We start from the raw sequence: 27,530 nt of genomic DNA on the forward strand, positions 1-27,530 counted from the left end.
TTGATAGCGTGAATTAAAGAACAGTTTACGAAATTGTCAAATGCATGCCGATGATTACCAGCCGAAAGCTTTAAATACATTAAAAAAGAAGCAATGTGAGAGCAATGAATGTTTAGGTCTGATTGAGCTAAATGCAATCTGGTTTGAAGTTAGGCGACAGTGCACAAGAAAAAAGTGCATATTCTTTTCTTTTGATACAATGAGCGTTATTATATCGTGAACTAGAGCCAGTAGAGGAAAAGATGCACAAAACAGATTCATTCTTCCTTGCTTTAGACAGTTTAAGGCTTCGAATGCACATCGGCCAGCACCAGGGTTCCTGGGAATTTAACTCAGAACGAGTAGGATTTACAGAAACTGTGCGTAGGAATATAGAGTTGTAAGCAGTACACAATTGCAAGCAAATAAACCTGTTCAGTTAAACAATTTTTGTTACTACAAAGGTTTCATCCCGTAGAGTACAAGAAGGTCAACATATAAATATTTGTAATTTCTTTTTTATCTGCCCACTGTTTTAGAACGTAACTCAAAAGTGTGTAGCTCGACTTATGTCCCTGTTTTCCAAACGCTGTTAATCACATCGACTTCCTGAAACCTGCTACAGCGGACAGGATATGAATAGCAATAGCTGACATTGCTTACTTGTCAACATTCTCACTGCCACTTAATTAATTCCTCTCTCTTTTCAACGATTTTGTTCGGCTTGCGCTACGCAGCCATTAACGGCTGAATGGGATTTCCACACACGCACAAACAAGGAAGTGGAATGGTCCTAGTTTCCCGTTTGTCATTCAACTAAAAACAAGTCAGCTCTGCTGCGGGGTTGGTAATGTCTGGGCATGTCGCACCTGCGGTAAAATGGCCAGTCCACAAGCAGAGGCTGGGGTAAGTATGACAGTTATATTTTCATATTAGATTACTTGACTCACTGATGGAGAAATACAATGAAATGTACTCGCTGAGGTTGCTTTAGGGAAAGAAGAAAATTTGGACGAACAAACAAGCACTGTCTTTGTTTGGAGTTATTTTAATCTAGACAGCTTGTAAATGTACTCACAGATGCCAACTCTACTGTCGGCTGCTTTTCCAATAATTTCTTAAAATCATGCGTCTTTGCGCTTGTGAGGCCTTCATTCTTGAGGTGGTCTTGTGTATAGGCCTAACTACTGTTGCTTTTGGCTACAACTTACCATTCACTACTATGTCAGTAGCTTCTGCTTCAACTGCTACGTCTGCCAACCCACCCCTCCAAACCCCTTCTACTCCACAAATATGACTACTCTTGCTACTTCTTCTGTTGCTCCTGTTGATTCTGATGGTACAGCCACGAATGCTAATACTGCTACAGATTCTGCTAACATGCTCACTCTCACAAAAAAACATCTGATTATACATTATTTTCCAGCACGGCTCTGGTTGATATTTTTCTGTCCATAGGAATTCAATGACTTCAAGCTGACCATCTCCGGAGTGACCCGAACATTCGCCGAGTGGACAGAAGATTTCGTGGACAGGTACTACCCTGACCTACACCAGCGTTGCTACCGCGTACCTGCCCTGCATTTAAACCAGCAGCTGCTGAACACAAAGGGTGTGATAGCACATGGCGAGGGGGCTCTCCTTGAAAAGCCTGTAAGGTTGGAGAGAGAGAGAGAGAGAGAGAGAGAGAGAGAGAGAGAGAGAGAGATGGAGAGAGAGAGAGAGAGAGACGGGGGCAGGGAGAGAGAGAGAGAGAGAGAGAGAGAGAGAGAGAGAGAGAGAGAGAGAGAGACGGGGGCAGGGAGAGAGAGTGTGAGAGAGAGAATCAGAGAAAGAAAGAGAGAGAGGTGTTCATGATGATGATGATGATGATGATGATGACGAAGACGATAATGGTGATGATGATGGAACTTTATTTTACAAGGATAGAGGTTTAGGGCTACACCTTTCCTTACATACAGTTGAAAAATCTAATAAATAATAAACAAGTGGAACAATCGGACAAACAAGTGAACAAACGAACGAAAAAGTAAACAAGCAAGCAAACAAACTAAACAATGACAAAATAAACGAGTAAGCAAAAAAACAACAACAACCTCATTTCCAAGTTTTTAACATTACAAACACACATTCTGGAATTTGTTAATTTTGTCTACAAAGCAGGCTAGAGTTGGGCCTCTCATTAAAATGAGTGTATTGTGTGATAATATTTTTTGAAGTGTACCAGTCACACATCAATGAGACAGGTGACATTACCCAATATTGACGGACTGTGTGATGATATCTTCTGCTATGGTCTGTTGAGACAGTGATATCAAAATCGAGACAGGAGGTCGAGATTTTGATATCACTGTCGAAACAGACCAATAGCAGAAGATATCATCACACAGTCAGTCAATGTTAGATATATTGCTAATTCTCTGGACATTTTGTATTTACTGTAAAGAAATTACAAAAGTATTTGTCTCAGTTTTGGCTGTTCCATATCCCTCCCTCTGATTATTATTTCTTTTTGTTCACTCTTTTCTTGTACTTTTCAGTATTTAAAAATGTCTTTTCTTTCAAAGAGTCTTTAGTCACTTGCTCAACTAAATTCTGGGATCATTACATTTTCATATATATTTGTTTGTTTTTAAATTCAGGTGTTTTTGTTTTTGAAGTGGGGAAGCAATAAAGAGGTCGTCGATATCAAAACTGATATCGACGGAAATGTCGTCGATATCACTTTTACAATGAGCTCAGTTTTGCCCAATTGACCGGCCAATGGAAATCCACGTAACATATGAAATAGCAATATTGAGAATTATGCTTGTTTCTGTTTACCGAAGTTTAATATCAAGCCCACGTCGTTTTACTTGTAGAAACTTACAAAACGTCTGTTGGTTTGCACAGTGACTATTTTCAGTAATGCTACATGTACGATTATTTTTTGTTGTAAACGCATGATAAACGTTTTCTTTAACGCGTGTACATGTGTTTTTGTTTATTTCATGAGGCTTGACAGTCAGTGTCTTTTGTTTCATTGGGGATAGGCTGAAGCCTGCAAGAAATGGAGAATGGACAGAGCAAGTTGTTTTTGTCACTTTTCCACATTTTCTTTAAGTACAATCCGCGATTTCATTTTGGATCAGGCTTAGCAGGTGTGCAGGTTTTTCAAAATAGAGTTACTTGCATTACTGCTACCACTCTTTGTTGTCAACATATGATTGTTATTACAGTCATGCAAATGTTTGCAATGTAACAGGAAAGTATCAACTGTGTCGTGTTGCAACCAGTGACCTTGAAATATAATTATACAAGGAAGTTTCCTGTTGATCACACTAATTCGACCAGCCCCATGGCCCCCTTTCCTCTTCTACTTGACACATTCAAAACGCGTTATTGACACATGTATACAAAAAAGCTCAATTAGAAATAAGAACTAATCTCTTAAGCTATGCAGTTTTATCACACAATTGAAAATCCAGAATGTTGGGACATTTCTCGTTGTATAGTTCCATGTCACCGAAACTTATGCACGGATACAGAATTTCCTGTTTCAAATGATGATACAGCATCAGAAATATTTTAAATGCGCTTTGAGATTTCGAAGAATATGAAGACGGTCGACGCTTTCTTTCGCCACTAACGCAATGAATCAAACAGGGACCATGCAATCAAAAAGTTCTTGCAAATACCAGTGTGCCTCACTTTTCCATGATGTTTTCTAAAGCACGAACGATAACATCTTTATGATTAAAACCCTGCTTGGGCCACAAAAAGATGATACGTATACATTGAAACAGTGCTACAGAGATTTAAAACAAATACGATTTTAGGCCGATAAATGAGTGAAAGCTGCTGGCGCTGCTGCAAGCACAGACTAACCCTGGATACAAAGAGTCACTTTTGAGTAACCTTAGACGTTCATGGTGGGTCCTGTACGAGGTAGAAGGGGGCTAAATATCTGAAACTACTGTATTTGGAATATTTTCGTGAGACTTCATGCAATCTAACATATAGCCGACATCTGCTCTTGTTACGTAAACCCCACGACCAACATCCAGTTGGCATCCCGATACTAACTGCTGGTAAATATATTATCCGACTATGTCTCAAACGGGTAAAGAAAATGAACTGTGAGGTAATTTGGACTGTGCAGAACTCTAAAAGTGGCAGAAAAGCTAAATTCCTTTTCAGATTGCGTGGTTCGTGAACGGCCCCTATCCCCTTTACGTTAATATTTTCTTTTGGTCACAAAATTGTGTGTCTTCCACGACCCTCATCACCCGCACTCTGTAGTCGAATGCACGATTGTAGTGTTGGCTAACGTCAATAGGTGATCCATCTGTTCTGTTTCCTCAGACACTACAGGGCGATCTCGCCCACACGGTAGTTGTGGAACACTTTGAACGCCTGGGCCATCACTTGCAAGAACACCATGGAACACCCCTCTTCATCATCAGCTCTCTGGACTTTGACAACTACCTGGCCAAGATCCCCAAGCCACAAACCTCGAGCAAAAGGCAGAAAAGCGAAGCAGCTGAACCAGCGACTGAGGGTTCCACTTCAGGAGGTGTAGGAAGAGGAGGTAGAGGAAGGGGAGGACGAGGAGGAGGAGGAAGAAAGGATTGTCCGTCACAACAGCAGCCCCCGAGAGCAGGGAAACGTGGAGAGATCGACGTTGTCATCTTAAGTCCGAAATGGGGAGTCATTTTGATGGAGGTAAGGCCTGGTAAAGGGATCAAATGCTATCGCACAAATATTGAGCGAATGGAAATTTTCAGTGTGCTCGCAGAATCTGATGTTTCACTTTAAATGCATGTCAGTATCTCTGATACCATATTTCTATTTATGTAAACTGATGTTTGTGTGTGTTCGCGTTTAGTGTGTTCGTGTTGGTTACATGGTAGCCCTTAATATCAACTGGCTTTCACGCAGGTAAAGTCCACTATGTCACCATACAGCAAGTGGCAAACCAGTGAAGAAGAAAAACGCAGAAGAGTGCAGCAGGCCATGCAGCAAGTGAAGGAATGCAGTCGTCTGTTTCACAAGATCATGCCCGACCTCAGTTGTCTTCCCCAGTGTGTCACACTGGTTGTCGCCCTTCCCTACATTGACCGACAACAACTGCAAGAGATTTTCATGGTGGGGGAATAGAAAATAATTTGTTTATGCAACATCATTATACTTTCTTGAATAAATGGAGAGTCTTTTGGGTGCATGTTAGATACAGGTAAAGGTTGTCGAAACGCCTTCTGATTTTCTGAGCATCAAAATGATAGAAATCTCACCTTCCCTCGAGGTGGTGACTGTATCCTGTCATTTGTTGTTTTTAAATAAAGTTAGGTATTCATGTCTATCTGAATTGAAGAGCACACAAAAACACAACAAACAAACAACACCCACACACAAAAATGAGCGTTCGCCTGTGCCAAAGGTTGGCCATGGGGTGTGAACTTTGTCCGCCTTTGTGAAAGAAATTCGCGCTGACCACTTAGCAAATCTGATTCTCGGGAATGCCACTGAAAGTGCCGGAGTGTGTGTCCACAGGGCAGGGTATTTTGAGAACTGTGTTATTGTGTCTTAACACTATAACTCACGTACAGAATGACACCGTATTTCACGCAGTTCCCATCACATGGGAAGTAACTCTGCCAATGTCAAACTCTAACAAAATCGTAGAAAAGTAACCACAGTGAGCAATTTGTTTTCTTAAAACTAAAGACACTTTAACCAAGCAGGAGAGTGGATAGCACGATATAGAAACAGATATGTGTTATTTTGCATCTTACATAATCTGAAAAGCTAAAAGTCAGAGGCATGGTGCATAGTGGGCGTTTCTGAGATCTGTATATTCGGCGCTTTGGGAGGCATTAGGTAGAAAAAAAGAATATATACTCTAATTGCTTTTTTTGATACCCACACTAAAGATGGCATCAAATTCAAACAAAGTCAAGACTCTTTTTCCTGTATGACACACTTAAAGTGTCTGTGAGAGCTGAACATTTCTCAGAACCTACGTGAAACAAACTGTTATTCAATTTTATCATTATAGGTTTGTTTGAGCGCTTATCACCCCCCCCCCCCCAAAAAAAAAAAAAAAAAGGCAAGCTATTAAAAACATCCATTATAGGAAACTGAGTTCGTCTTCCTTATCTTCTTATCTACCTAACAGTGTATCTTTTTGTTTTTCACAGGCATTGGAAGGTGATCATAGCGGTGAAGACATCGTGTTTCTCTGCAAAAATGACCTCAGTGAGGAGGAGCAACAGCACGGAGGATGCAAACAAGGACACCGATATGTTTATGATACTGCTGCAGCATCGAAGCACATGCCCACAACGGAAGCATCGATAGCATCTCTGTATGACTGGTGGATGAAGAATTTGGGGAACAGCAAAAAGAATTTGCTGCTGAAGGACATAAGAACCATTGTTGGAAGGTATGACACCTCGCCTTGAGATCGAAAATTTGTGTTCATTGCAGTGGTACTTGTGATTTCAAGGCCCTCTGTTGAGGACAACTTGTTTTGTCCTTTTGTCTATTATCTTTACCATAACATACCTGTCATATTAGGCCACTTGCAATGCAGAGACATATTTGGCTCGTCCCAAGGATGTCATTTCATCACAGTTGCCACTGGGTGAACGTCGTCATCATCATCTGCTCATAGATGGGCAGTGTTCCAAAACCAATACATCATTTCTCGTTGATATATCTTCGTGATTTTTCAATGAGTTGGAAACTTTTGATTTATTTCAAGAGAAGACAGCTCTTCATCATCAATTGTACTTGTTTTCACTTTTGTACTGGGAAGATATAAAATAAGGTTTTAGTTCCTCTCAGTCCGTTTTTATCAATCTTACAAACAGACTGACCAAATACTCTATTTTCCTATTTATTTTATTCCCAGAACATGCGGTTTGCTGTCAATAGTGAGAGTGTGGACATGGACCAAGCCGCGTGTGGAGGTTCGCACAGCTGCCCAGGCCATCAGCCAGGTAGGAGAATGCTTCTCTCAGGTCGTTCTCACCCCGACACAGACCGCCATCCTGGCCGACAGGGCAAGCACTCACGTGGTGCTGTCCGGTCCAATGGGGTCAGGGAAGACACTAATGCTGCAACTGAAGGGCAGACAGTGGGCAAGTGAGAGGAAGAGAGTAATAATTCTCAACGTAAGGAACTCGGCCAGGGGACGACCCACTGGCTTCCTTCTGGAGGAGGCCATAAAAAGACACACAGAAGAGGTCCAGAGTGGAACCGTCGAGCTGAAAAACCTTGCTCTTGATGACTTTGATGACTTTAATGACTTCTTGGAAACTTTGGCTGCTGATTTGAAACGGGGCTCCACTGACAACCTGGGCTTCCTCCTGGACGAACTGACCCGCAATACCTTTAGACTTGTCACAGAGCTGAGAGAACGATTCCCAAATGCTACCATCTGGTGCAGCAACATGAACTGCCGTGGAGTACCTGAAGGATTTTGCCTGTACCGTCTCACTGACTGCCTTCGCTGTCCTCCGTCTGTGCAGCTTCTGTTAAAAGAACTGGACCTGAACCCGTTAAACAAAGGGGTGTACACTACGCGCAGCGCGGTTCGAGGTCTGCCATGTGACGGTCCTCCCTGCATCTTCATTTACCACAAAGACCACAACACAGATGTTCGGGCCTCCGACTGCGTGCAATGTGCTGACAGGCTAGTGGATATCCTTCACAACCTGGGACTTGTGTTTCCCTGTGAGATATCAGCGCAAGACGCGCAGCCTCCCACAGCTCATAGAAGAGCTAAGAAAGCAACGTCTGTAGATGCAGCTCCTTTAACTTTCTGCGACGTGCTCTTTTTGTACAGCATCCCTCCTGCGTACTGGAAGCAAGTAGGAGAACACCGGTGGGAAACGGATATTCCAGACGTGATCAAATGCATCCTGTACCAATTACGCTGCAAGTTTCTACGGCGACTGTCGGAGCAGGGTGTCCCGATGAAGTTTGCGCTGGACATGACGTCACGTGACATTGCTCTGCCCACCAAGGACGAGATTACCGTCACTGACGTGGTGTCCGTGCCTAGCCTTGAGCGAAAAGTGGTCATCTTCATGTCGGGCGGGGAAGCATTTACTGACCAAGAGGTGGACAGTACGTCTGTCAGCATGGCAGCCAAGCTCCTTCAAAACACGTTCGGAAAAGACACTGATGCGGCCCCCTCGCCGAACAGCAAAGACGAGGTCCATTCAAGCAATGCTGGAGATAACCAAGCTGGTAGAAACGAAGAAATGGACACCTCCATGGAAGATGCTGCAGTGAATATGCTGCACTCTCTGTTAGCTATGCAGCAAAGTCGGATCGCATTCCCAAACATCCTCAAAGCCACAAAGGAGGACATTAGACAGACAATCAAGAAGATCTTTTGCAACTTGAAGGTTAAAACCGCTGCTCAATGGTTTGAGGGCAAGCAGTTTCCCGACACCCCATCCTCAACAGACAAAGTTGGAATTAAGGCGAGAAGGTCAATGGAGGCTAGAGGAGACTCACCTGGGCTTTTGGCAGCTCTTAAACACCAAGAGATGACGATTGGATTAAATGCCCCCGCCTGTTCAGCCAGAAATGGCCCAAGAAGTACCTCTAGCCAGTCGTTGTTTTCTGTGCCAGACTTTGAGCCAAAAGAATGTCATATGGATGGACAGAAAAGCGACGAAGAAAAGAGGTGTGCTGAGGAAGATGGACAGAGGAAAGAATCTAACCACACAGATGAGTGCGGAGAAAGGAAAAGTTTCACAAATGAGGCGTTGCTTCACAAAAACGAAACAGTGGCAGATCACATGAGCCAAGAGATTAAAAATGAGGATGAGAGCATCAAAGAAAGCTGCATACAACAAGAAAGTAGCCAGCCCGACGAAAAGAAGAAGGGTTTCGACAGAGAAAGCGAGAGAGAAAAGATGGATACTCTACTGCTGGCCGAACAGCATCGAATCCAAGAAGCCATGTCCTCACTGTCTATGGATGACCAAGACTCGGTATTTTTGGCGGCTTCGCGGTGTCTCTCGCAGCTTGTAGTGTTTATTCCTTAACTGTCAAGTCTCAAAGACTTTAAGGCCGCATTGTGATGGACAGATTTTAAGGCCTTAGCAAAGCAACTCTGAGATATTGTTTTAATTGTACGAGCTCATAACTACAGGTCTCTTAACTGTAATCACTAACTAAATTAATGGGATTTTTGAAAGAGAAAAAAATATCTAAATGTTATAGGAAGTTCAATACAATATTCATGCCCGTGTGATTTGAATCAAACGACTATTGTTTTGCCTAATCGGCTGAACTTTTTGGATTGAGTTGTTTTCCACGGGTCACTCGACAGAATCTCAAATAGGGACGTCCCAATGATCGGTCCGACAAGAAGACCAGGGGCCCTATTTTTGAAAAATCTGCAACTCATATATATACCGGTCTGTAAAACCACTTCTGCTCGATAAGTCCGCTAAGTGTTATTTATGAAACTCCGATAATGCCTTACCGGCGTGTCACCGAGCTGTAAAGTTAGAGGACCCATCCCCCTCCTCTAAAGTCGCTACCTGTCAGGTAACTTCACCAACGCTGTCCATGTCACCCTTTTCATACGTTATTCAAACCGTCAATTCTAAATAAATGTTGTTCAAATATTGTTTGTAGGTTTATGTCCCTCATGGTCACACTATGGTGTCATTTAAGCACCAATGCATTGCGAACAAATACGAGATATTGCTCGCGTAAGATTTCAACCGATGCTCGATCATACCGGCTTTGTGGCGAAAGCTTGCTAGCGTCTTCTTCAATGCATTACAGTGTCGAGAAGTGTAAGCTGATACCGTGGCCGAACGGTTATCGCGTTTGCCTGATACGCGATTGAGCCGAGTTCAAATCACCATCTGGCCGTTATTTGTTTTACTCTTTGTCATTTGTTTATTTTTGTTTATTTTCTTCATGGGCAAGAGAATACGCTGTAAGGAATATCAATATTGATTTTTGACATTAATTTTAGGCAGGAATTAGTTTTTCAAATCTTTGGTTAACATGATATTAGTTTATTGATTGTCATGAATTCGATTCCTGCAGAATGCAACACTTCAAACGCACATCTGACTCCCATGCATGTTCATTCCCTCACAAACAGGAACCGCAACCCAAACACAGAAATAAATAATAATCAGTGTATTATGCACCAAGTCACATCTATATCACGTACATACACACAATTAAACACAATGTTGACATATACAATAAGGCCAAAAAAAAAATAGATGTGGTTACGGTAACATAGCCAAAAAAAATAGGGTAGGTAGGTAGACAATCACTTTTTTTTTTTTTAACTTTTTTTTCTAATGTGTACAAATTAAACCTACCGTACTTTCCGGGTGACAAGGCGCTTTGTTATCTAAGACGCACCCCCTTCTTTTTAAAAAAAAAATTGTAATCCAGTCACCCATTGGACGCAGGGGGCCAATAGGGCGCACCAAAATGACCCAGTTTTTGCCATGAGAGGTGGTTCACTGCTGTGCAGCACAGGCAAAATCCTCCCCTTTAGCTGCTGGCCAGCTGCTACCAGATACCCCCTGCTGCCAGACATTCCACTCCCACAGGGAAGGGTCAGTCAGTGGCAGCTGTTGGCACCAGCAGGCTGGCCCTTCTTTGGCCCCTATTAAAAACCCTGGATGTTTACAATTTTCAGTGATCTATTGCAAGTGCTTGGACCTTTTTGGTTTCCCAGGATTAACTGTGTTAGTGAATTGAAACTTTAGAGTATGCACCAGAGCAAAAATGGTTTTAGTTACCAGTATTCTAAATGGAGTTTTTATTGTTGAAAGAGAGCAGGGTTCTGAGTTTTATTCACAGTTGACAGTTTTGATGCTGTTACATGGGTTTTAACATACTATTCCTACTGTGTTTTGTGGTACCTGATTGTAGGTCTGTATTTTGAACTGTCATGAGCAATGATGTGTAGGACTTAACTTTGGAAGAAAAATAGTTTCTATAAGGACAAACTGTGATTTGTGCATGTGTGTGTTCATTTTCTGACTGGCAAAGGGACTTGAAAGATGGGTGTGGATCTTTTAGTTGTTTAAGTTCAGCACACTTCGTGATGGAAACTTCATACAAAAGAAGCACACTCTCAAGGGCCGAGTTCTGGGAATAACCAATGATGAAGACAAGATCAGAGTGCTCATGAAGGAACAGCTAACCATTGTCTCTCCCCTTCTTAGAACAGCAGTGTCAAGTCCAAAGTAATGCAAATTAACCTGTATAAACTGGCCTAAATTACGGTGTCTCTTCATGGTTGTGATTTTGTAGAAGTGTGTATGTTCCTTCAGAGACAACAGAAAGGTGTTTTATTTCCTTCTTTGAGAAGTGTCTTTTTTGTGAAACAAGTCTGAATACTATGTACTAAAAAAGATCTCAGCCTGCTTCTGTGATACAGTTTTAAAGAATTCACTGTCAGCAACTGGCTCAGTGACTGACTAATAGAATAACCAGAGTTTTATAGACACAAACAGTGAATGTGAGAACCCTCTCTCTCTCTAAGTGTTTACACAAGCAACAGGAGTACCGTTAGCTGCTATCTTGCCTGGCGCGCGGCCCCCCCACAGTGGAGTAATTAACCCCTTCCTGTGGGCGAATAGGACCTGGTAACAAGACTGGTGGTGAGTGATTCTGCATGCTGGCATGCTGTACTTCACACTGCATTACTAACATTGCTTGTGGGAAGTGGACAGCTTGAGTAATTGGGGTGTGAATGTAGTGGAGATTGGAAGAGATTGTGCTCGGACAGGAATGCTCTGTTTGTATTCTGTCTCTTTGATACACCACACACTCTTTGCATCTACTCTCGACCTTTTCATGCTTGGTATCATTTTAAAGCTGAATGTATTCCCTATTATGCCATGGGTTGCCCGAGTCTATTTGATCGTGTCAGTTGTGTGTGCTTAGTCAAAATACACACTACCCTACTTTCTGGCTGTAGCAGCCAGCACTAGCAGACAGCAGTGGAGCAAGTGTTTTATTTATAGCGGGCCTACTGCCAGACAATCTCACGCTGCCAGGCCAGCCCAGCTAAAGAGTGAGCTCTGCACAGCAGTGGGTTCCCCTGTCATATCTGAGAGAGGAAACACTTCCTGCATCGGGGTCAGTGACCGGTCAGTGACCAAAGGCATTGTGATAGCTGGGTGGCCTTGTTAAAAGACACGACCTTCTTCCCAGGGGTCAATGACCCAGTTTTTGCCATGAGAGGTGGTTCCCCTGTCATATCTGAGAGAGGAAACACTTCCTGCATCGGGGTCAGTGACCGGTCAGTGACCGAGTTTAACAGAGTGGAAATCTGTGTGTGCGGCCAGATCAAAGGCAGGGCAGTACCTCGTAGCTGAAACATGCATTATCACAAGTTGTTTGACTGGTACTCAAGCGGTCTCTTTGATTTTTTTCGTATTTCATACACGGATTAGGCGCTTCGTTAATATACAAGACGCAGGGGTCGAACTCGAGGAAGAAAGTCGCGCCTTATGACCCGGAAAGTACGGTACTTGACAGGGAAATAAGTGTGCGACACGGGCGCTTTCGCTTTCATTGCGTTTTTTGCACTCGTTTTTTTTTGTTTTTTTGACAAATGTAATAAAAAGTTATAGGATCGGCCCCTAAAAATAGGGTAGGTCGGGTTACCGTAACCACACCTATTTTTTTTTAGGCCTAAGTGATAAATGCACAATCAATAAACATAAGTAGTTTCCAGAGGAAGACTATAGACAACTGACACGGTATCCACGAACACTTAACACACACACAATGTAGTCTCGACGATGATGAGCGGAAAGTCGTTGAACTTCACACGAATCCTCTTTCAAGTGTCGATGACAACTACACAATAATACTAGATATGAAGTCAGGTTACAAATATGCCTCATGCGGCATATCACCAACGGCGACAACTGCCGAAGAAACTATGTCGAATACGATGACACCAAGACTTGACTAAACAAGTCCACTTACAGGGCGGTTTGCCCAAGTGCAAGCACCGGTGTCCCTCGTAATGGCAGCAGAACCCTCCGGCTGCCTACGTCATCACCTCCAGACCCTAAAACAAAACTAGTAGACTAAAAAGGCTATGACCTCACAAATACAATATGAATAACTCAAATCGATAAGTAATTCCCAGTCTTACACGGACATACGTAAGTATACTACCGGTGACACAGGTATGATAATATCAACACAATCTAGAATATCTTCTAAGTAACCGAACAATGATAAACAGTTACAAAAATGTAAAGCGGTTTGTAAATGATGGCATATATACACTAAAGAATTACCTATACATTCAATAATAAAACAGTTCGCTCACCAAGGTCCTCGGTCCAAGGGTCTAGTCTAGTCGAGTCTGTGTATCATACATCCAGCGATGTACCCCAACAGGTAAAACAGGCAGACTGACCTCTGGACATAGCGCAGACCTGTACAAAGGAGCTCACACACACGCACATGAAACCCAAGTTTTACGCGATGTTAACTACATACGGCAGTAATGCTGTTTCAGCAGGGCTGTTACTATAGACCTGTAAGGAAAAAAAAACAATGACGAAGGATGCTCTTGGCTTGAAAAAAAAGTGAGCGAGAAGGCAAACAACTAAATAACGGTACATGTAGCAGCAACCTACATGAAACTGAGGTTAAAAAACCAACAACGTGAAATTAACTACATACAGCAGTAATGCTGTTTCGGCAGGGCTGTTACTATATTCGCGACATTGATAAAGTTTGTTAATTTCAAAATGTAAACATTTGATTGAGAAAAGAAAAAAAACCCAATGAAGAAGGATGCTCTCCGCTTGAAAAAACAAGTGAGCGAGAAGGCAAAAATATAACTAACGGTACATGTAGCAGCATGAAACTGAGGTTAAAAAACAAATCCCCCCCCCCCCCCCTGTTTTTAGTTCATTTAGTTTGTTTGGGATGTTGCTATTGACTTTGAAACTGACACTCCGGCGGAAACACCGGTAACCCATGCGCAGATATAGATATTTGTTCAGTACTAACATTAGTGGTATCAATGTCTCTTTTCTGTTCCATCTATCAGTGTGATGAAATATGGAATCTGGGTATTCTTGCTTTTTTATTGTTCTTTTTATTTATTTATTTAAGATTATTTTATACTTGTTTTACAACAACGAATGTTATAAGTAACAGTACATTGACCGTACATTTTGGATTGATTTTTACAAATTCGGTCTGAAGTGGAGTTGATTTGGTTAATTTTTGCATTCATTAAGTGCAATGTTTTGTAATTTGACATGGTTGAATTTAGGCAGTAAATATGTCATATTGACGATGTAAAAGGTGTTTTGTCAGGAATGTTACATCCTTTTCCATTCTTAACTACTTTAATAAGTGTGCTTCATTTGTGCTTAGGAAACTGTTGTTGGCTGAATGAAGATTGAATAAATGCTGCCTCGGATGATACAACATGTGTGTTTGTGTGTGTGTGTGTGTGTGTGTGTGTGTGTGTGTGTGTGTGTATGTGTGTGTGTGTGTGTGTGTGTGTGTGTGTGTGTGTGTGTGTGTGTTCTTTTGCATTTTAAATGCTGTCCCGTGTTTCCATTAGTAAATATAAAGGTCTTATGATGTTCAGCATGAAAGTGACCAGAAAAATGTTACTGTCTATGAACAAAAAATTCTGACAGGAACTGTCATGCAAAATTGTTTTGCCGCTGATGCATTCATATATTTTACCGGTATTAAGGAACCCTCCCCCACCCCCCTCCTCCGTCATAGCATTAAAGCTGGGTCCAGTACCATTTCATATAGGGGTAGCCGACCGAATGACTGTCAGGTCATGCCTGCAATCACTTCAGATGTTAATGCAACAACACCTGCACAAAAAACTGCGAGCCGTGCCCTCCCCCATGTGTCCCTGTGGAGACGCAGAGCAGGATGCAGCCCACATCCTGCAGGACTGCAGAAATCTCCAGCCCCTGAGGAGAGAGATCTGGACCAGGCCGGTGCCCCTTCATGAGAAGCTGCATGGACCTGTGGAGGCTCTTCATAAGACCACCAGCTTCATTACCAGAGCTGGACTCCAAGTTTAACATTGGCGAACGACAAGAAGAAGAAGAAGAAGAAGACTTCAGATGTTTGTTCCGATGCAACTCACTGCAGACACAACAAATGAAGAATTAGTGGAACAGAAACGATCTGACACAACTTGAACTTGAACTCGTTTTGAGTTCAAATTGCGATCTGACACTGTTGCAACTTAAATGTCACTTCCGTATTCAGCATATTAGTCATTCTCAAATAGACGATGTACAAAAACAACTCTGTCGGATTATCATGGGTTGTGGAAGAGTTGCTTTTCCTTGGAATAACTGAAGCAAATAAACCTACATCACATGACGTTGGAGTCAAGTGATCGACTGGTCAAGATTCAAGACTCAAAATTGTACTGTCCTTTTAAAAACAAGGAAAATTGCCATGCGGTGACCAGTGTCAGGTGATCACAGATATAAAATACGTCACATTTACTAAGAATTAAGGGTTGCACTTAAAACTAACATCACTAAACCGTATCACATTTACTAAAAATGTAGAGTTGCACTAAAACACATCTAAAAATCCTAATCAGTCTCTCACGGCACACACACACACTCACACACACACACACACACTCGCACATACACACTCTATCTCTCTCGCCCTCACTCTGTCAACATCCCTCAATGAAAATGAGCTCTGATCTGTGTTTTCTGCACTGTCCACTCAATACTACGTTCTTTTTGCTCGAAAGTATGCACATCGGAGCTGACTATTCGGTGCCGATACGATCGCGTGCATCGATCAGTGCTCAGGTCACGTTTGTTTGGCCTATAGTGTCACGTGGGTTTATTTGCCTACATTTTTCCAAGGAAAAGCAACCCTTCCCCAACCCATATAATCGCTACAGGCTAGGTTTCATTCCGGAATTCGTCTTTTTTTTTTTTTTTTCTCTTTTTTTTTTTTTTTTTTTTTGTGTGGCTTGGAGCAAACCTTCTTCATATGTCTTTTCTTTTCAAATGTGTACAATTTTTAAATCAATAAACCTTATCAGTAAACTAATATGTTCAGATAAATAAATAAACAAAAATAATCATAACATAAATTTATTCCTAATGTTCAGCTCAGTTTCCAATACACCAAATCTTTTTTAACACTCAACTTATACCAGACCCCTGAGAGTTAAGTCCCTTTGAAAAATAAATAATATTTCAAGGGGTGTCCCATATCTAAATTTACTTATACACATTTTTCCAATCAAGATTAAATGGGTAAGATACTTAAACATTTCATGTGTCAAACCATTCTTATCTCGCACATAAATCAGCACATCTGTTGCTTGTAAAATAATTGCTATGTTATATCGATTGTAGAACAATGTTTCAACATGCTTCCACAAATGGTGAATTTTACTGCAATAGAAAAAGAAATGTTCAATATAATCAACTTGTTCAATACAGTATGGACATTTATCATTATTTGCGAGTCCCATTTTTAAGAGGAGAATATTGGTTGGGTATATATTGTGTAATATCTTCCACTGTAATTCGTCTATTCTCACAGCATGCACAAATTAAACAAATGCAATCTACGTACATGGTAAATTGGATAAAGAGTCAATATGAAGAACATACCACCATACAAAGGAAACAAATTAAGACAAAAGGTATAACCTTACACGTGACATCATCGATAAATACTAAACGACGTCATATGTTACAAACAAATCAGAAACATACATTTATCTTGGAGACATTAAATAAACTAAACAAATACCAAAACTACATAATCTTGACACACTGTCACATCATATTCCAAACATTAGTTCTCCTCTCAGATCAGCAAGAAGAGTTTTCTTTGCAGTCAAAGAAATATGGGAAAATCAAGCTATGGCCATGAACTGCCTTTTGATAGCGTGAATTAAAGAACAGTTTACGAAATTGTCAAATGCATGCCGATGATTACCAGCCGAAAGCTTTAAATACATTAAAAAAGAAGCAATGTGAGAGCAATGAATGTTTAGGTCTGATTGAGCTAAATGCAATCTGGTTTGAAGTTAGGCGACAGTGCACAAGAAAAAAGTGCATATTCTTTTCTTTTGATACAATGAGCGTTATTATATCGTGAACTAGAGCCAGTAGAGGAAAAGATGCACAAAACAGATTCATTCTTCCTTGCTTTAGACAGTTTAAGGCTTCGAATGCACATCGGCCAGCACCAGGGTTCCTGGGAATTTAACTCAGAACGAGTAGGATTTACAGAAACTGTGCGTAGGAATATAGAGTTGTAAGCAGTACACAATTGCAAGCAAATAAACCTGTTCAGTTAAACAATTTTTGTTACTACAAAGGTTTCATCCCGTAGAGTACAAGAAGGTCAACATATAAATATTTGTAATTTCTTTTTTATCTGCCCACTGTTTTAGAACGTAACTCAAAAGTGTGTAGCTCGACTTATGTCCCTGTTTTCCAAACGCTGTTAATCACATCGACTTCCTGAAACCTGCTACAGCGGACAGGATATGAATAGCAATAGCTGACATTGCTTACTTGTCAACATTCTCACTGCCACTTAATTAATTCCTCTCTCTTTTCAACGATTTTGTTCGGCTTGCGCTACGCAGCCATTCACGGCTGAATGGGATTTCCACACACGCACAAACAAGGAAGTGGAATGGTCCTAGTTTCCCATTTGTCATTCAACTAAAAACAAGTCAGCTCTGCTGCGGGGTTGGTAATGTCTGGGCATGTCGCAACTGCGGTAAAATGGCCAATCCACAAGCAGAGGCTGGGGTAAGTATGACAGTTATATTTTCATATTAGATTACTTGACTCACTGATGGAGAAATACAATGAAATGTACTCGCTGAGGTTGCTTTAGGGAAAGAAGGAAATTTGGACGAACAAACAAGCACTGTCTTTGTTTGGAGTTATTTTAATCTAGACAGCTTGTAAATGTACTCACAGATGCCAACTCTACTGTCGGCTGCTTTTCCAATAATTTCTTAAAATCATGCGTCTTTGCGCTTGTGAGGTCTTCATTCTTGAGGTGGTCTTGTGTATAGGCCTAACTACTGTTGCTTTTGGCTACAACTTACCATTCACTACTATGTCGGTGGCTTCTGCTTCAACTGCTACGTCTGCCAACCCACCCCTCCAAACCCCTTCTACTCCACAAATATGACTACTATTGCTACTTCTTCTGTTGCTCCTGTTGATTCTGATGGTACAGCCACGAATGCTAATACTGCTACAGATTCTGCTAACATGCTCACTCTCACAAAAAAACATCTGATTATACATTATTTTCCAACACGGCTCTGGTTGATATTTTTCTGTCCATAGGAATTCAATGACTTCAAGCTGACCATCTCCGGAGTGACCCGAACATTCGCCGAGTGGACAGAAGATTTCGTGGACAGGTACTACCCTGACCTACACCAGCGTTGCTACCGCGTACCTGCCCTGCATTTAAACCAGCAGCTGCTGAACACAAAGGGTGTGATAGCACATGGCGAGGGGGCTCTCCTTGAAAAGCCTGTAAGGTTGGAGAGAGAGAGAGAGAGAGAGAGAGAGAGAGAGAGAGAGAGAGAGAGAGAGAGAGAGAGAGACGGGGGCAGGGAGAGAGAGAGAGAGAGAGAGAGAGAGAGAGAGAGAGAGAGAGAGAGAGAGACGGGGGCAGGGAGAGAGAGTGTGAGAGAGAGAATCAGAGAAAGAAAGAGAGAGAGGTGTTCATGATGATGATGATGATGATGATGATGATGATGACGAAGACGATAATGGTGATGATGATGGAACTTTATTTTACAAGGATAGAGGTTTAGGGCTACACCTTTCCTTACATACAGTTGAAAAATCTAATAAATAATAAACAAATGGAACAATCGGACAAACAAGTGAACAAACGAACGAAAAAGCAAACAAGCAAGCAAACAAACTAAACAATGACAAAATAAACGAGTAAGCAAAAAAACAACAACAACCTCATTTCCAAGTTTTTAACATTACAAACACACATTCTGGAATTTGTTAATTTTGTCTACAAAGCAGGCTAGAGTTGGGCCTCTCATTAAAATGAGTGTATTGTGTGATAATATTTTTTGAAGTGTACCAGTCACACATCAATGAGACAGGTGACATTACCCAATATTGACGGACTGTGTGATGATATCTTCTGCTATGGTCTGTTGAGACAGTGATATCAAAATCGAGACAGGAGGTCGAGATTTTGATATCACTGTCGAAACAGACCAATAGCAGAAGATATCATCACACAGTCAGTCAATGTTAGATATATTGCTAATTCTCTGGACATTTTGTATTTACTGTAAAGAAATTACAAAAGTATTTGTCTCAGTTTTGGCTGTTCCATATCCCTCCCTCTGATTATTATTTCTTTTTGTTCACTCTTTTCTTGTACTTTTCAGTATTTAAAAATGTCTTTTCTTTCAAAGAGTCTTTAGTCACTTGCTCAACTAAATTCTGGGATCATTACATTTTCATATATATTTGTTTGTTTTTAAATTCAGGTGTTTTTGTTTTTGAAGTGGGGAAGCAATAAAGAGGTCGTCGATATCAAAACTGATATCGACGGAAATGTCGTCGATATCACTTTTACAATGAGCTCAGTTTTGCCCAATTGACCAATGGAAATCCACGTAACATATGAAATAGCAATATTGAGAATTATGCTTGTTTCTGTTTACCGAAGTTTAATATCAAGCCCACGTCGTTTTACTTGTAGAAACTTACAAAACGTCTGTTGGTTTGCACAGTGACTATTTTCAGTAATGCTACATTTACGATTATTTGTTGTTGTAAACGCATGATAAACGTTTTCTTTAACGCGTGTACATGTGTTTTTGTTTATTTCATGAGGCTTGACAGTCAGTGTCTTTTGTTTCATTGGGGATAGGCTGAAGCCTGCAAGAAATGGAGAATGGACAGAGCAAGTTGTTTTTGTCACTTTTCCACATTTTCTTTAAGTACAATCCGCGATTTCATTTTGGATCAGGCTTAGCAGGTGTGCAGGTTTTTCAAAATAGAGTTACTTGCATTACTGCTACCACTCTTTGTTGTCAACATATGATTGTTATTACAGTCATGCAAATGTTTGCAATGTAACAGGAAAGTATCAACTGTGTCGTGTTGCAACCAGTGACCTTGAAATATAATTATACAAGGAAGTTTCCTGTTGATCACACTAATTCGACCAGCCCCATGGCCCCCTTTCCTCTTCTACTTGACACATTCAAAACGCGTTATTGACACATACAAAAAAAGCTCAATTAGAAATAAGAACTAATCTCTTAAGCTATGCAGTTTTATCACACAATTGAAAATCCAGAATGTTGGGACATTTCTCGTTGTATAGTTCCATGTCACCGAAACTTATGCACGGATACAGAATTTCCTGTTTCAAATGATGATACAGCATCAGAAATATTTTAAATGCGCTTTGAGATTTCGAAGAATATGAAGACGGTCGACGCTTTCTTTCGCCACTAACGCAATGAATCAAACAGGGACCATGCAATCAAAAAGTTCTTGCAAATACCAGTGTGCCTCACTTTTCCATGATGTTTTCTAAAGCACGAACGATAACATCTTTATGATTAAAACCCTGCTTGGGCCACAAAAAGATGATACGTATACATTGAAACAGTGCTACAGAGATTTAAAACAAATACGATTTTAGGCCGATAAATGAGTGAAAGCTGCTGGCGCTGCTGCAAGCACAGACTAACCCTGGATACAAAGAGTCACTTTTGAGTAACCTTAGACGTTCATGGTGGGTCCTGTACGAGGTAGAAGGGGGCTAAATATCTGAAACTACTGTATTTGGAATATTTTCGTGAGACTTCATGCAATCTAACATATAGCTGACATCTGCTCTTGTTACGTAAACCCCACGACCAACATCCAGTTGGCATCCCGATACTAACTGCTGGTAAATATATCATCCGACTATGTCTCAAACGGGTAAAGAAAATGAACTGTGAGGTAATTTGGACTGTGCAGAACTCTAAAAGTGGCAGAAAAGCTAAATTCCTTTTCAGATTGCGTGGTTCGTGAACGGCCCCTATCCCCTTTACGTTAATATTTTCTTTTAGTCACAAAATTGTGTGTCTTCCACGACCCTCATCACCCGCACTCTGTAGTCGAATGCACGATTGTAGTGTTGGCTAACGTCAATAGGTGATCCATCTGTTCTGTTTCCTCAGACACTACAGGGCGATCTCGCCCACACGGTAGTTGTGGAACACTTTGAACGCCTGGGCCATCACTTGCAAGAACACCATGGAACACCCCTCTTCATCATCAGCTCTCTGGACTTTGACAACTACCTGGCCAAGATCCCCAAGCCACAAACCTCGAGCAAAAGGCAGAAAAGCGAAGCAGCTGAACCAGCGACTGAGGGTTCCACTTCAGGAGGTGTAGGAAGAGGAGGTAGAGGAAGGGGAGGACGAGGAGGAGGAGGAAGAAAGGATTGTCCGTCACAACAGCAGCCCCCGAGAGCAGGGAAACGTGGAGAGATCGACGTTGTCATCTTAAGTCCGAAATGGGGAGTCATTTTAATGGAGGTAAGGCCTGGTAAAGGGATCAAATGCTATCGCACAAATATTGAGCGAATGGAAATTTTCAGTGTGCTCGCAGAATCTGATGTTTCACTTTAAATGCATGTCAGTATCTCTGATACCATATTTCTATTTATGTAAACTGATGTTTGTGTGTGTTCGCATTTAGTGTGTTCGTGTTGGTTACATGGTAGCCCTTAATATCAACTGGCTTTCACGCAGGTAAAGTCCACTATGTCACCATACAGCAAGTGGCAAACCAGTGAAGAAGAAAAACGCAGAAGAGTGCAGCAGGCCATGCAGCAAGTGAAGGAGTGCAGTCGTCTGTTTCACAAGATCATGCCCGACCTCAGTTGTCTTCCCCAGTGTGTCACACTGGTTGTCGCCCTTCCCTACATTGACCGACAACAACTGCAAGAGATTTTCATGGTGGGGTAATAGAAAATAATTTGTTTATGCAACATCATTACATGTATACTTTCTTGAATAAATGGAGAGTCTTTTGGGCGCATGTTAGATACAGGTAAAGGTTGTCGAAACGCCTTCTGATTTTCTGAGCATCAAAATGATAGAAATCTCACCTTCCCTCGAGGTGGTGACTGTATCCTGTCATTTGTTGTTTTTAAATAAAGTTAGGTATTCATGTCTATCTGAATTGAAGAGCACACAAAAACACAACAAACAACACCCACACACAAAAATGAGCGTTCGCCTGTGCCAAAGGTGGGCCATGGGGTGTGAACTTTGTCCGCCTTTGTGAAAGAAATTCGCGCTGACCACTTAGCAAATCTGGCTCTCGGGAATGCCACTGAAAGTGCCGGAGTGTGTGTCCACAGGGCAGGGTATTATCAGAACTGTGTTATTGTGTCTTAACACTATAACTCACGTACAGAATGACACCGTATTTCACGCAGTTCCCATCACATGGGAAGTAACTCTGCCAAAGTCAAACTCTAACAAAATCGTAGTAAAGTAACCACAGTGAGCAATTTGTTTTCTTTAAACTAAAGACATTTTAACCAAGCAGGAGAGTGGATAGCAAGATATAGAAACAGATATGTGTTATTTTGCATCTTACATTTATAATCTGAAAAGCTAAAAGTCAGAGGCATGGTGCATTGTGGGCGTTTCTGGGATCTGTATATGGAATCCCTAGCGGTCGATATTCGGCGCTTTGGGAGGCATTAGGTAGAAAAAAAGAATATATACTCTAATTGCATTTTTTGATACCCACACTAAAGATGGCATCAAATTCAAACAAAGTCAAGACTCTTTTTCCTGTATGACACACTTAAAGTGTCTGTGAGAGCTGTACATTTCTCAGAACCTACGTAAAACAAACTGTTGTTCAATTTTATCATTATAGGTTTGTTTGAGCGCTTATCACCCCCCCCCCTCCCCCCAAAAAAAAGGCAAGCTATTAAAAACATCCATCATAGGAAACTGAGTTCGTCTTCCTTATCTTCTTATCTACCTAACAGTGTATCTTTTTGTTTTTCACAGGCATTGGAAGGTGACCATAGCGGTGAAGACATCGTGTTTCTCTGCAAGAATGACCTCAGTGAGGAGGAGCAACAGCACGGAGGATGCAAACAAGGACACCGATATGTTTATGGTACTGCTGCAGCATCGAAGCACATGCCCACAACGGAAGCATCGATAGCATCTCTGTATGACTGGTGGATGAAGAATTTGGGGAACAGCAAAAAGAATTTGCTGCTGAAGGACATAAGAACCATTGTTGGAAGGTATGTCACCTCGCCTTGAGATCGAAAATTTGTGTTCATTGCAGTGGTACTTGTGATTTCAAGGCCCTCTGTTGAGGACAACTTGTTTTGTCCTTTTGTCTATTATCTTTACCATAACATACCTGTCATATTAGGCCACTTGCAATGCAGAGACATTTTTGGCTCGTCCCAAGGATGTCATTTCATCACAGTTGCCACTGGGTGAACGTCGTCATCATCATCTGCTCATAGATGGGCAGTGCTCCAAAACCAATACATCATTTCTCGTTGATATATCTTCGTGATTTTTCAATGAGTTGGAAACTTTTGATTTATTTCGAGAGAAGACAGCTCTTCATCATCAATTGTATTTTTTTTTCATTTTTGTACTGGGAAGATATAAAATAAGGCTTTAGTTCCTCTCAGTCCGTTTTTATCAATCTTACAAACAGACTGACCAAATACTCTATTTTCCTATTTATTTTATTCCCAGAACATGCGGTTTGCTCTCAATAGTGAGAGTGTGGACATGGACCAAGCCGCGTGTGGAGGTTCGCACAGCTGCCCAGGCCATCAGCCAGGTAGGAGAATGCTTCTCTCAGGTCGTTCTCACGCCGACACAGACCGCCATCCTGGCCGACAGGGCAAGCACTCACGTGGTGCTGTCCGGTCCAATGGGGTCAGGGAAGACACTAATGCTGCAACTGAAGGGCAGACAGTGGGCAAGTGAGAGGAAGAGAGTGATAATTCTCAACGTAAGGAACTCGGCCAGGGGACGACCCACTGGCTTCCTTCTGGAGGAGGCCATAAAAAGACACACAGAAGAGGTCCAGAGTGGAAGCGTCGAGCGGTATGACCATGCTCTTGATGACTTTAAAATGGAAACTTTTGCTGCTGATTTGAAACTGGACTCCACTGACAACCTGGGCTTCCTCCTGGACGAACTGACCCGCAATACCTTTAGACTTGTCACAGAGCTGAGAGAACGATTCCCAAATGCTACCATCTGGTGCAGCAACATGAACTGCCGTGGAGTACCTGAAGGATTTTGCCTGTACCGACTCACTGACTGCCTTCGCTGTCCTCCGTCTGTGCAGCTTCTGTTAAAAGAACTGGACCTGAACCCATTAAACAAAGGGGTGTACACTACGCGCAGCGCGGTTCGAGGTCTGCCATGTGACGGTCCTCCCTGCATCTTCATTTACCACAAAGACCACAACACAGATGTTCGGGCCTCCGACTGCGTGCAATGTGCTGACAGGCTAGTGGATATCCTTCACAACCTGGGACTTGTGTTTCCCTGTGAGATATCAGCGCAAGACGCGCAGCCTCCCACAGCTCATAGAAGAGCTAAGAAAGCAACGTCTGTAGATGCAGCTCCTTTAACTTTCCGCGACGTGCTCTTTTTGTACAGCATCCCTCCTGCGTACTGGAAGCAAGTAGGAGAACACCGGTGGGAAACGGATATTCCAGACATGATCAAATGCATCCTGTACCAATTACGCTGCAAGTTTCTACTGCGACTGTCGGAGCAGGGTGTCCCGATGAAGTTTGCGCTGGACATGACGTCACCTGACATTGCTCTGCCCACCAAGGACGAGATTACCGTCACTGACGTGCTGTCCGTGCCTAGCCTTGAGCGAAAAGTGGTCATCTTCATGTCGGGCGGGGAAGCATTCACTGACCAAGAGGTGGGCAGTACGTCTGTCAGCATGGCAGTCAAGCTCCTTCAAAACACGTTCGGAAAAGAAACTGATGCGGCCCCCTCGCCGAACAGCAAAGACGAGGTCCATTCAAGCAATGCTGGAGATAACCAAGCTGGTAGAAAAGAAATGAACACCTCCATGGAAGATGCTGCAGTGAATATGGTGCACTCTCTGTTAGCTATGCAGCAAAGTCGGATCGCATTCCCAAACATCATTAAAGCCACAAAGGAGGACATTAGACAGACAATCAAGGAGATCTTTTGTAACTTGAAGGTTAAAACCAATGCTCAATGGTTTGAGGGCAAGCACTTTCCGAACACCCCATCCTCAACAGACAAAGTTGGACTTAAGATAAGAAGGGCAATGGAGGCTAGAGGAGACTCACCCGGGCTTTTGGCAGCTCTTAAAGACCAAGAGAAGACGATAGGATTAAATGCCCCCGCCTGTTCAGCCAGAAATGGCCCAAGAAGTACCTCTAGCCAGTCGTTGTTTTCAGTGCCAGACTTTGAGCCAAAAGAATGTCATATGGATGGACAGAAATGCGACGAAGAAAAGAGGTGTGCTGAGGAAGAAAGACAGAGGAAAGAATCTAACCACACAGATGAGTGCGGAGAAAGAAAAAGTTTCACAAATGAGGCGTTGCTTCACAAAAACGAAACAGTGGCAGATCACATGACCCAAGTGACTGAAAATGAGGATGAGAGCATCAAAGAAAGCTGCATACAACAAGAAAGTAGCCAGCCTGACGAAAAGAAGAAGGGTTTCGACAGAGAAAGCGAGAGAGAAAAGATGGATACTTTACTGCTGGCCGAACGGCATCGAATCCAAGAAGCCATGTTCTCACTGTCTATGGATGACCAAGACTCGGTATTTTTGGCGGCTTCGCGGTGTCTCTCACAGCTTATAGTGTTCATTCATTGATAGTCATCCCTCCTTTACTGGATACCACAGGATGAAGGCGAGATTTGAACGCTCAAGCTAAGTGAGTTTTGAAAGATATCGTTTTTGCGGAATTAGTTCGTAACTTTCAAGTAATTGAGGTTGTTTTTCTATTCACTTGTTCTCTTTACTAAGAGTACTCACTTAATTCATACTTGAAATTCACAGTAAATTCAGTATCCAACCATTTTTCGTCTAACACTACGTACACATCACATCAAAATTGTAGAGTGACCTGGCGACAAATGATAAGAAAGCCTTTGAAAACAATTACTGGTAGAATGAGTAAGTTTTTGAGTTTTTGAGAGAAAGAATTTGAGCGCTCAGGCGATCTGGAGCTTTGGAACTGAGAACTGTAGAGCTTGGACCTGGGAACGCATCGCGCCGGAAAGCTCTATGCTCCCACACGTGAGTGATGGTGTCCATGTTTCTGTAGCTCTGTGTTTCAACAGACTTACAAATGTCAAATCTGTCAGAAATCAGTAGACAACTTATGTAGCTCAGAATATACACTACTCACAAAAAGTTAAGGATCACTTAGAGAAAACAGGTGCTCAATAAAATCAGTTCGCTACTGTTATTTCTTTCTCAGTCAAACCAAATTGTTATGAATTCTTGTTCAGCTGTAAGTGGGCGATGTTGTGTTAGTGGGAACATTGCATGAGATTCTCTACTACTGAGCTTGGTAGCAAAAGAAAAAGCGGAAACTTGCGAAAAAGGACCTTGTTTTGGACCGTTCAGCCCGAACACATTGCACAAGCCACATGGAAAAACCATTATGCACGCGCAAGCACTGCTGTTTATGTGTGAGATGCTGTCACTTGCTTGGCTTTTTGAGAAGCCATACCACCAGTATTAGGCATTATCTGACAATGCCTCCACGACGAAAATTGAACGAGTTTGAGAAGGGACGAGCTGTTGCAAGGTTCCAAGATGGTGTCCCCAAGCGAGAAGTGGCCAGGCGACTTCACGTGTCCATCTCGGTCATTGTCAGACTGATTCAACGTTTCACAGCCACTGGGAGGGTCCAGGAAAGACGCAGACCTGGGCAACCAAAGAAGACAACTCCACGTGAAGATCGTCTCATTGAACGACTAGCCTTGCAAACAAGAACAGCCTCTTTCAGCATTATTCGAAGGCAACTGAGGGTGGCTACTAACACCAACATCAGCCAGCAGACCATACGGAATCGCCTTTATGGGTTTAACCTCCGTTCTCGTCGCCCAGCTGCACGGCCACGCTTAACTCCAGCCCATTGGGCAGCACGCCGCGCCTTCTGCAGACGTCACGCGAGGTGGACACGTCAGCAATGGTCCCAGGTCCTGTTCAGTGATGAATCACGCTTCACCCTGAACCACAACGACGACCGACTGAGGGTCTGGGGGCGCCAGGGGGAACGCTACATTGACGCCACTGTCCAAGAAAAGGTGGCCTTTGGTGGAGGTTCTGTAATGGTCTGGGGGGCCTTCAGCCTTCACCACAGAACACCCTTGTTTCATGTACAGGGTAACCTGACTGGCCTCCGATACCGGGATGAGATCCTTCGATCGCTGGCTGTGCCTACACTGCAGCAGA

At 42.3% G+C, this 27,530-nt stretch overlaps 2 protein-coding genes across 2 annotated transcripts; both read left to right on the forward strand.

The window, feature by feature from the left end:
* The first annotated feature begins 713 nt into the window (after window positions 1-713).
* LOC138980622 (uncharacterized) lies at window positions 714-14,439 on the forward strand. The gene is made up of 6 exons (XM_070353549.1): window positions 714-885; window positions 1,438-1,632; window positions 4,324-4,683; window positions 4,900-5,106; window positions 6,159-6,403; window positions 6,875-14,439. The coding sequence occupies exons 1-6, from the start codon at window positions 859-861 to the stop codon at window positions 9,024-9,026; spliced, it is 3,186 nt and encodes a 1,061-aa protein (XP_070209650.1). The 5' UTR covers window positions 714-858; the 3' UTR covers window positions 9,027-14,439.
* Window positions 14,440-17,716: 3,277 nt separating this feature from the next.
* On the forward strand, window positions 17,717-27,530 carry LOC138980613 (uncharacterized). The gene is made up of 6 exons (XM_070353538.1): window positions 17,717-17,798; window positions 18,351-18,545; window positions 21,230-21,589; window positions 21,806-22,012; window positions 23,087-23,331; window positions 23,804-27,530. The coding sequence occupies exons 1-6, from the start codon at window positions 17,772-17,774 to the stop codon at window positions 25,935-25,937; spliced, it is 3,168 nt and encodes a 1,055-aa protein (XP_070209639.1). The 5' UTR covers window positions 17,717-17,771; the 3' UTR covers window positions 25,938-27,530.

This window comes from Littorina saxatilis, linkage group LG1, assembly GCF_037325665.1.
Source record: "Littorina saxatilis isolate snail1 linkage group LG1, US_GU_Lsax_2.0, whole genome shotgun sequence".
Lineage (NCBI taxonomy): Eukaryota > Metazoa > Mollusca > Gastropoda > Littorinimorpha > Littorinidae > Littorina > Littorina saxatilis.